The sequence below is a fragment of the Lutra lutra genome, chromosome 5 (genome assembly GCF_902655055.1).
Source record: "Lutra lutra chromosome 5, mLutLut1.2, whole genome shotgun sequence".
Lineage (NCBI taxonomy): Eukaryota > Metazoa > Chordata > Mammalia > Carnivora > Mustelidae > Lutra > Lutra lutra.
Genome location: NC_062282.1, coordinates 42,709,350 through 42,719,364, shown reverse-complemented (window position 1 = coordinate 42,719,364; position 10,015 = coordinate 42,709,350). Strand labels below are relative to the sequence as shown.

General features: G+C 58.1%; 1 protein-coding gene across 2 annotated transcripts in view; it reads left to right on the top strand.

Moving 5' to 3' along the window:
* The first annotated feature begins 3,730 nt into the window (after positions 1-3,730).
* Positions 3,731-10,015, top strand: part of CAMK2A (calcium/calmodulin dependent protein kinase II alpha) — a 60,557-nt gene continuing 54,272 nt past the window's right edge. For both annotated transcript variants that reach the window (XM_047730020.1, XM_047730019.1), the window contains exon 1: positions 3,731-3,957. In XM_047730020.1, the coding sequence (XP_047585976.1) occupies positions 3,896-3,957 (62 nt within the window). In that variant the 5' untranslated portion in view covers positions 3,731-3,895. The remainder of the gene's footprint in view (positions 3,958-10,015) is intronic.

The window sequence follows — 10,015 nt, the reverse complement described above, 5'->3', positions numbered from 1 at the left end:
GTGTGTGTGTGTGTGAGTGTGTGCATGTGGGCTGTGCAAGGTGGGATGTGAGCAGCTGGCACAATGCTTCCCAAGCTCTGATTCCCCCTGCACCCCCCACCGCTGCCATGGCCCAGGAACTTGGCCCTGGCCCTAGTTCTTTTCCTTCCCATCCCATCGACATGGGGTATAGCTTGTGTTCCCGTTCCCTCTCTTAGCATGCTGGGGCTGTGCTCAGTGACCTCTGGGGCTCCCGCCCCCAGCCACCAGCCTGTGGCGGGCAGGCCAGCTCTCGAGTACCACAGGCGTGTTGCAGATGGGCACACACGTGCTGGCTCGCATGCCTGCCATGGCCCTGGGGAGTGGGCAGTCTGGCAGGAGCGGTCCCCCCCGTGCAATCATCGGCTCATTCTCTCCACATCCCAGAGGCAGGCCTGGCTCCTCACTGCCCGCCACCACCAGGCATAGCTGCCAGACTTGTGGCACAGGGGAGGCAGTGAATTAGCTGTCGTGGGGGACAACAGTCAAATCCAGGATGGGGCAGGGGGCCCATCCAAGGCAGTGCCCATACCCTGAGCTAAGCTCTCCAAGATTCCAAGTGGGTGTGTGCGTAAGAGAGAGTTGCCAAGGAGACCTTTGGGTCTTCTCCCTCCTCTCCAGCCATCTCTCTGGCACCAGGTCCTGCGTGTCGTGCCGTGTCCCAGTCTCCTGCACAGGGTCTGGGCTGGGGAGGGCAAGAGGAGGCAGGAGGGAGAGAGGTAGAAATAGAAGAGGGGGGGAAGGCACTGGAAGAATAGGGAGGATTGAGAAGAAAGCACTTCGGGGAAGCAGGAAAGTGGGGAAAAGGTGGGAAAGAGAAAGGAGAGGAGAAAGAGGAGTGAAAAAGAAGACAGAGGTAGGGAAGGATGACCAACAGGGGTGGGGGATGGGACGGAGTGGTACAGGGCTAGGTTGCCCTTGCTCTCTGAAGTCACACAGGTCACCTCCATGGTCGCTGTCAGAAACAGGGAGGGAGCTGGCCATGAGCCTCTGACCCTCTTGTTCCCCTAGATTTTCCAGTGACCTGAGGGCACGACCTCCAGACAGGTGTTCTGCTTTCTACCTGCTTCTCTTCACCAGTCGGGGTCTGGGGATGGGGCCGGAGCCCAGGAACAGGATGGTCAGGCCAGCTCCCAGCTGAGCAGGACTTTCACCTCCTTTGTCCGGAACTTCAGACTCCCATTCATATAGCCTCAGGGGCCCGTTTGCCATTTGTTTTATGTATTAACTTCTAAAGCCTCATTAAGTGAGCTAAGAGGTCTCTGAGCCCTCTCATCCCAGCCCGGGTCCTTTGTCCTACAGGCATTGCTTGGACCTGGCTGGGGCCAGGTGATACTCAAACCAGGAACTCAACTCCAGTGGGGCTGCAAAGTGCTAGGAGCAAAGACATGATACATGCTTCCACGATTCAGACAGAGCAGAGTGAGGAGAGAAGGTTTCTTTCTGAGTCTCTTAATAGTAATAATTTCCCATCTCTGAGCATTTACAGTGTGTCAGCAGCTGTGCTCATCTGCTCATCTCCTTCTTCCTTAAACAGCCCGGGAGGTAGGGAATATTAGTAACTCTGTTTTGCAGATGAGGAAACTGAGGCACAGAGAAGTTAGGCAACTCATCTAAAATCCCACAGCCTATAAATGGTGGAGTCCCTCTCCTCTCCCCTGGACAGTGACCGAGGTGGCCTCAGAGATCACTGAGGGCTGTTGCAACACCTTCACGAATGGATGCCCTCTCCCAGGAAGGGCTAGAGGGTCTGGGCCGGGTGGTGGCCATGTGGCCCTTCCCCCACTTCCCCTGCATCTGCCTCTCGCCCCTGGCGGCCTCAGCTTTGCATGCCCAGCCCGCTCCCACCAGCTGTGCGGCCCGAGCAAAGGCCTCTCTTCTCTGCCTCTGAATTGCAACGTTGGTGGCAGAAGCAGGAAGCATATTGTGCGCAGAAACAAAACTGAGTGGTTTTCCCTTTTCTGAAGGTGGTAATGGTGCAATTAGTGGCTAAGCCATTACCCCTCCTCCCTGGCTCGCCTCCTCTCCCTCCCCTCAGCCTCCCTCCTGTTTCTCTCCTGGGAAGAAGTGGCTACGTCCTGTGTTGGAGAGCCAATCCCATCATTCTCCCCCACCCCTGATGCCCAGGGAGAGGGGCAGAATTGTGGGAGAGGGTACCCAGATGTCTCCAGGGGCCCCGGGACCCAAGGTAGTGAGTCAGGGACCTGCTAGGGTTGGGGATTACCAAGAAGTGGACAATATGTTCAGCAAGTTAGGTGACCAGTAAGGCAATTGGAAGGTTCAGAGGGGTGGGTTAGCAGCTCAGAAGGTTGGGATCTTGGACCCTTTTATCTCACCTGGGCTCCTTGTGGGCAAATGCTGGCAAGAGACCTCAGCCTGGTGGGCTGTGAAATGAGCTTGAGTGGAGGAGGTGGGTATGAAATTCTGAGTCCAAGCTAGAGTGATGGGGGTGGTCATGGTCCAGCTTTAGACCTTCCTTTTCCTCTTCCAGAAACTAAAAAGAGGCCTCATGTTTACATACTTCCCAAAGGCTTCCACAGCCCTTAACCCACTCCCTCTTCACAGCCTTCCTCTGCAGTAGCAACTTTGTTCTGTTTTGCAGAAAAGGACGCTGGAAGATCAGAGAGGGGCAGTGACTTTCCCAGGGTCACACAGCTCACAAACGGCAGAACTGGAGCTGAACTCAGATCCTTAAACTCCAACCATTTTCCTTCCAAACCACACCCCCCCACCCCCAGGCTTGAGTGAGATCTTGGGGCCATGGATCTGGCTGCTGCCCTGAAGAGTTGAACTTGGCAGGGAAAAAGGGGAATGAGGATTTCAGGGCAGGCCCATGGCCACTCCCCTCCATGGCAGGCCATGCTTCCCTCCCCACTGCCGCCTCCGCCTCTTTCACCTTGACTTGAAGCACAAGCAGAAACTGGGACACGAGTCCCAGGAGACCAGATCTCCATGGTCCCTCTGGGGGCATGGAATGGAGGAGAGGGGTGGGGGTGAGCGGGCCGGCAGGGCTGTTCCCTCCAGAATCCCAATGTCTCCTCTGCACTTGTCCCTCAAACTAGAGCGCCAGTGGGGTGGACAAGGTGGCAGAGAACGAGAGCACAATAAGGAAGCAGAGGCAGAGGCAAAAAACAAAATACAGAGGGGAGCAGAGAGACAGTTACAGACTACAGTGATCCACTGGGAGAGAGATCCCAATGAATTAGCCATCGCTTCCTGTAAACCTTGGAACCCGGCTGTTGCCAGGGCAACGGGGCAATACCTGTCTCTCCAGAGGAGATGAAGTTGCCAGGGTAACTGCATCCTGTCTTTCCTGGGGACCATCCCAGAATGTGGCACCCACTGGACGTTACCATGGCAACTGCCTTTTTGCCCCACTTAATCCCATCCCGTCTGCTACAAGGGACCCACAGTTGGAGGTGGGGGAGGTGGGGAGAGAGACGATCACTTGTGGATTAAGTTTGTTCTTCTCCCCCTCCCCAGACTCCTTGGTCAGTCCACCACCGTGGGGGTGCCGGGTCCACCCGCCCCTGGGCCCACACAGGCCTGCAGCATTGTGTGCGGTTAGGGCCAGGGCGTCCGGGAGCAGGTTTTGCTGTGGAAGGCAGGCAGGTGTTGGGGAGGCAGTTACCCGGGCAACGGGAACAGGGCGTTTCGGAGGTGGTTGCCATGGGGACCTGGATGCTGACGAAGGCTCGCGAGGCTGTGAGCAGCCACAGTGCCCTGCTCAGAAGCCCGGGGCTCGTCAGTCAAGCTGGTTCTCGGCTCTCACTCGGCAGCACAGGCAGGCGAGTGGCCCTTAGTTCCAGGAGCAGAGCAGCAGAGCCCCAGTCCTGGTCCTCCAGCCCCAAGCCTCGCCTGCCCGCCCAGCACCAGGATGGCCACCATCACCTGCACCCGCTTCACGGAAGAGTACCAGCTCTTCGAGGAACTGGGAAAGTGAGTTGCACCTCAGAGAGTTCTGGAGGGTGCAGGGGGTCAGTGTCACGGGCTGGGAGTGTGCACCTGCATGCTTCCTGTGCATGCACAGGGAGGAAGTCTGCATGTTTGAGGGGACACTTGCCCAGAGCTGGGTGTAGGCATGTTCATGGGTGCAAAGAGGTGCCAAGGCCAGCCAGCTGACTGTGTGTGTAGGGGTGAAGGGCTAGTGGTGCATGCCAGTATGCACGCACGCACACACACATACACACACAGACACATGCACCCGAGTGCACACTAGGGGCACGCACAGATTTCTAGACACTCAGGGTTAAAAAGGGATCTTCCCAGGCAGCTAAGTCCGGGGCCAGAACCCCCTGCTGACTTTCTCTGGAGGTGTTCATCTGGCCTCAACTTGGACACCTCTGATGGGAGAGAGTTCGCCATCTCCCAGGTAGACCCTCCTGACTTTAGGTACCACCAGCAACTGTGCAGAGTGGCCAACTTCTTTGTGAAAGCACATCCCCTCCCTCCCTCCCTCCTCCCAGGTCCTCTTAGAGGGAGGGTATCAGTACAGCAGGGGTGAATAACTAAGGGCCTGTGGGGCTCCCGGGGTGTGGAGAGGCAGGGAGGGGCACTCGGGCAAGTTGGGGGGAGCACTACCATTTCAGGGGCTAGTGGTATACCAGCTCTGGTTCCTTGGCAGTGTTGTCCGGCCCCAGAGCTCATTTTATGCCCCCTGATGACTGGTGTGGAGAGAAGGGTGGGAGGATGGGGGAGAGGAGAGCCTCTTGGGGTCGTGAAGTGTTAGGAAAGCATCCTGGACTCTCCCAGCTCGGTCCAGGGAGGCCCCAGGGATGGCTCAGAGGAGGGGTACAGCTCGGAGGCAGAGTTCGCCCCTTGGGCAAAGCAGCTCCCCTGCCCGGGGTGGTCTTTGCCAGGGCAGCAGGAGTGCCAGGGAAAGGGGCGCGGGAGCAAATCTGCACCAGTGTGCCTTTTGATTTGTGCTGTGTAAGGACTGACTCTGGGGTACACTTATGTGCTCCAACAGAGTATGCAAATGTTCACACGGGTGCACCGGCAGGAGGTGCTGGCATGAGCCACATGTGGAAGGCCTGCAACCGTGATGGCGTGCAAGGGGCCCATGGGGTACCGTGGGCCGGTTTGCACGGGGGTGCGGGCGTGAATGTGCGTCACCGTGTGTGCACACGTAAGGCAGGTCAGAGCTGTGTGCACGTCAGCCGGAGATGTGTTTGAGGTCTGGGGCTGTGCAAATATGTGTCTGTGTAAGGATGTGTGTGTGGGACTTGGACATAGTGGTATCCCTTTGAGGTCCGGACATGCACATTTGTGTGGGGATGGGGGGGCATACACATGGGAAGGTTTATATGCGTGCGTGTGAGGCCTGGGCCAAAGGCTTGGGTGGGAGTGTGGGTGTTGAAGGCATGTGTGAGCTCATGCTGGTGTCTGCATATGTGTGGGAGGTGGGCCTGTGGCTGTGTACAAGTAGGCTGCCTGCACACACACACACACACACACACACTCTCACACTCACATACCAGGCTATCCTGGCACTCCCAGGTACACACCAGGTCCCTTGTACAGGTACACACCCACGTGCAGACGTGTAGTCACTCTTGCCTGCAGACTCACTGTGCTTCGGAGTGTGTTTCTGTGCTGAGGGCAGGGGCGGGCTGTAGGCACGAGATTCTCTGGAGGACTGATATTGTCTGCTGTAGGGCGCAGGACCCCTGCCTGGTGGGGTTCCCGCACCCCCCCACAGAACGCCAGGGTTCCTCCATTAGCTGGGAGCTGCCTTTCAGGGGATGACCAAGGCTCAGTGCTGGGAGGGCTGCGTCACAGAGTGCAGGGAAATGGAGTTGAGATGTGACTCAGGCCCTTCAAGCGAAAATAAAAGTGATGTTTTGCCCCAAGAGGAGATGGATATCATGAAGACCGGATGCTTGGTGGAGGGGAGAGGGGGTGACTTGGTGCAGAGAGCCTTCGAGAGTCTTCTCGACCCCACTGCCTGCCAGGACCGGGGCAGGGGCAGAATTCCAGAGGACGGGGAGTCCTGGTGTAGCCATGGCAGGCAAAGCAAGGGTGGCAGGTACGGCTAGTCCGTGTCAGATCGATTTCAGACCTCTTCCTTTCGGAACCATAAGGGCTCCTAACCTTTTTTAGGTCGCGTATTCCTCCAGGAATCTGATGAAAGTCCAAGTCTACATTCTCCGGAGAAACGCATAGATCTACGAAATGTTGCGTACAATGTCAGGAGCTTGCAGGACCTTAGGAAGGCTGGGGATGGGCCTGGGCTGAAGGATGCTTGTACTGGGAGGGAGTGAGGCTCCCCGCCTCTGATGCAGGGGTTAAAAAAGCCAGGCTACCTCAGGGAGCAGCTGGGACTCGTGCTCTGCACGCCAGGCACCCAGTGGGGCGGGTAGGGGCAGTGCCCAGCCCATGGCCCAGGCCCTGGAGCTCATCACCCATAGCTCTGTGACACTTGCCACATGACGCACCCCTTTCCCCCTGTAGTTGCTGTGAGGATGCAGTAAGATGGCACGTGTGAAGACCTAGTGACAAGCCTGGCACACAGTGGGCCTTCAGCAGGGATCACTGTCGGGATCACTGTTGTCCAAGGAGAGGCAGGCTGAAGCCCAAGGCTGGGGCCTGCCACAGGTTTACCTTTTGTCTGGACTTGGCCCAGCTTGGGGAAAGAGCCTGACCCAGCTCCCCTTCTGCGGGAAGAAGCCAGGAAGACGTCTGCAGGGCCCAGCCTTCCCCTGTGGACCCACAGTCCCCGCCGGCTGGGACACTGTGGTCACCACCCAGAAGCTGAGTCCCCATTCCAAGAGCCCACTCCAGATCACTGGCAGGGTGACTTGCCAAGGCAGCTGGCGCCGTCCTGCAAGGGAGCAGGGGAGGCACTGGACGTCCTTCTGCAGGGCCCTGGGCTGCCCGGCTGGAGAGGAGGGCACATGCCTCGAGAGCTTCCTGGCATCCCACTCAGTGAGCCCAGGCTTGTGACTGCAGGCCTTCTGGGAGCCCAAGGTAGGGCTGGCTACGGAACAGCTGCTGCTCTCTCACCTGTGGGCAGCCAGCTGGGTGGGGAGTGGTCCTGAGTCCCCAGGGCCCTCGGCAGTGGCTTCTGAGGCCCCTCGGTGCTCCTGGACAAAGGTCCCACTCTGCATAGGGTGCATATAAGTAGGATCTTGATTCCAGGTCCCCTAGAAGGTTAAGGTGGAATCCAGAGACTGGTTCACTCACTCCTCCCTGACCCCCACCCTTCTTCCTCCCAGAAGATGCAAGAAATAAAAGCCCACAGGAGCACGGGAGCTTGTTGGGAAGCCGGCAGTGGTAAGGGCAGCTTCGTGGCCAGAGCGGGTCTGGGCAGCTGAGCCAGAGCTCTGGGCAGAACCCAGGATATGGGCGGAAGGGGTCTGGTTCTAGGAGGCAGAGAAGGAGGATGCCTCCTCCAGCCTTTGACATTCTCTGGGCTTTGGATCCCACTTCCAGGAGAGGTGAGGGAGGCAGAGAATTGCTCTGCAGCCTGTGTAATCACTGAGTGGTCCAGAAGGAGGTTTTACTTGAGAGAGGGAGAGCGAGGGAGGGAGACCAGATAGAGGGCAGCCCGCTCTTCCTCTAGAAACTGGGATATGAAATCAACTGGAGGGCAGTGTTGGGCTGGGGGAAGGGCCAGCCAGGTGGGCAGAGGGACGGGCGAGAGCTGGTTCTGGAGCTTTCTGCCCCTTTTACCCTCATGGTGTGTGTCAGGAACTGGGCCTGGGCCGGGGTACCTGGGGCCCAGAGGCTGCTCCCCACACTGAGGTACCAGGAACCCAGATGCTGCGGTTCCCTCACGGGAGACAAGCTCTAACACCCACCAAGCCTGTTCAGCAATCCCTCCCTCCCTGGCTGAGCTGTCAGGAGGCTCCATAGGGTAACGCTGGAGAGAGAGAACCCCTGAAGATGGGGGTATGCGGTATGCTTTCATTTTGCTTCTAGTAGCCTCTCACATTCACAGAGCTCTGGGGCCACTGAGGCAGCTCTCCATCCATTAGCTCTGAGGGAGGCAGAGGGCTTATGCGCCGTCAGACAGAGGAACAGACTGAGGCTTGAGGAGGGGGAGGCCCAGTGTGCGAGCGTCCAGCATGCGGCGGGGGGACAGTTCATGAGAGGGACCCCTCTTGCTGTTGTGTCCAAGGAACACTATTAGGGCAGAGGGGCCGCCGGCTTCTGGGCAAGAGAATTCTGAGCTGAGGCTTATTTTCCAGTCATGACTCTGCCTGGGAGTTACTGGATCACCTGGTGTGGCTCCCCTGTCCTTTGTGAACCCCAGCTTTACCATCTTTGAAATGGGGATCAGAATAACTCTGCAGATGCTGAAATGTCCCAGTAGAGGTGCTGCCCTCTTTAGCTTCCCTCTGTGGAAGGCACACTTGGGAAATTTCCGACTCCCAGAACATCAAACTGGGAGGACCCATACACTGTCTATTTATAGCCTAGATGGTGGAACCAACACCCAGAGAGAAATAGCCCAAGGCCATAGGAAGAGGCTGTCCTAAAGTCAAAGTAGGGGACCAGATCCTGTGCAGGAGCCGAAGACCAAGGATGGGATGCTGGGTTAGGGGTGAGGGGCAGGGAGGTCCTCAAGGTGGGGGGTGCAGGAACAGGGAAGGGGACAGACTTTCCTTCCTCCCTCTCCAAGCCACCCGAGCGGCAGGCACGCACGCACATGTTCTGGTGCGTGCCGCAGCCCTCCGCCCCCGCACAGCCGCCCCCACACAGCCCGAGACACACTGACACTCCGCCGAGCCTCCCTCCTGCCCGCCCGCCTCCCCACACAAGCACACAGTGACACCGCTGCCAGCACCCCTGCAGTCTGGGACCCCGGCCTTCCCTGGGTAGGGAGGGTGAGCCTTGGAGCCCAAAGCCTGCCTCCTGTTGCGCATGCGCGCAGGTTCCGACAGAGAGTCCGGCACGAGTGTCCCTCCCAGCGCAGGGAGAACAAGACCATGCTGGCTGGGCTTCTGAGTGTCCCTCAGGGTGGGACCAGCACAGGACCTGCTCCCTGACCCTGCCCTCCCCCATTTGTACACCTCTCCCTGTGCCAGAGTCCACCTTCTTCTGCACGCAGGCTACCCATATTGCCTTCTCTTTGGAGCTTCTCTGGGGCACAGTAGGAAGCTTGCCCCTTCCCCGCCCCAGGCCAGGCCAGCGCAGCCCCCAGGGTAGGTCCCCACCAGCTGAGGCCTAGCCCAGGCCTTCCAGGGTATTACTGCCCCCAAGATGTCTGTGCTGGAGAAAGTAGAGGGCCTTGGGGATCACATAAAAGGAGGAATATGTCTGTGCCTCTTGGATCCACACAACAAGTGTTTCCTGAGCACACGCTCTGTTCCCAGCTCTGGGCCGAGCCCAGGACGTCCCATAGGCAAGGCTTATGCAGTCCCTGCCCCTTGGGGCTCACAGCCTAGTGGGAAGTGGGCATGAGCTGAGAGGAAGGGTCGGATGCTTAACTGATTAGGTCACCCAGGCGCCCCCAGAAGTTGTTACTTAAATGCAACTAGGTAAGGAACACGAGCACAAACACGGAGCTATGAGATGCACAGACCACAACTGTTGGGATGAGGAAAGTATCAGGGAAAGCTCCCTCGAGGAGGTGACACTGGGGAGCTGGAGGTTGAATCAGAGTTAGTCAGAAGGAAGAAGATGGAAGAGTGTGCCTCAGAGTGGGAACAGAACAGGCAAAGGCTCTGAGGTGTGTACTTAGTCCCAGGGAGGTTGGAGATCCTACTCTTCTTAGGCCGGCTCAGTCTGCCTCCAACTTTTGGGTGCTTAGGGCCCAGAGCGAATTGTAAAAGCCTTTCCTAGATGATCTTGAAGAGGGAGCCCGGCAGGGTGGGGCAGTTCTGGAAGCCAAGCCAAGAGAGGGAAAGCTGAGGAGCAGGAGGACTTGAGCAGGAAGAAAGGACCCCTCTGAGTGGGCTTGGGGGGGGCGTGTCCTCTCTTCTCCTCTCCTTCCCCCTCTCCCCTCCCCTCCCCTCCCCTCTCAGCTGGTATCTTCTCCTGTGCAGAGCCA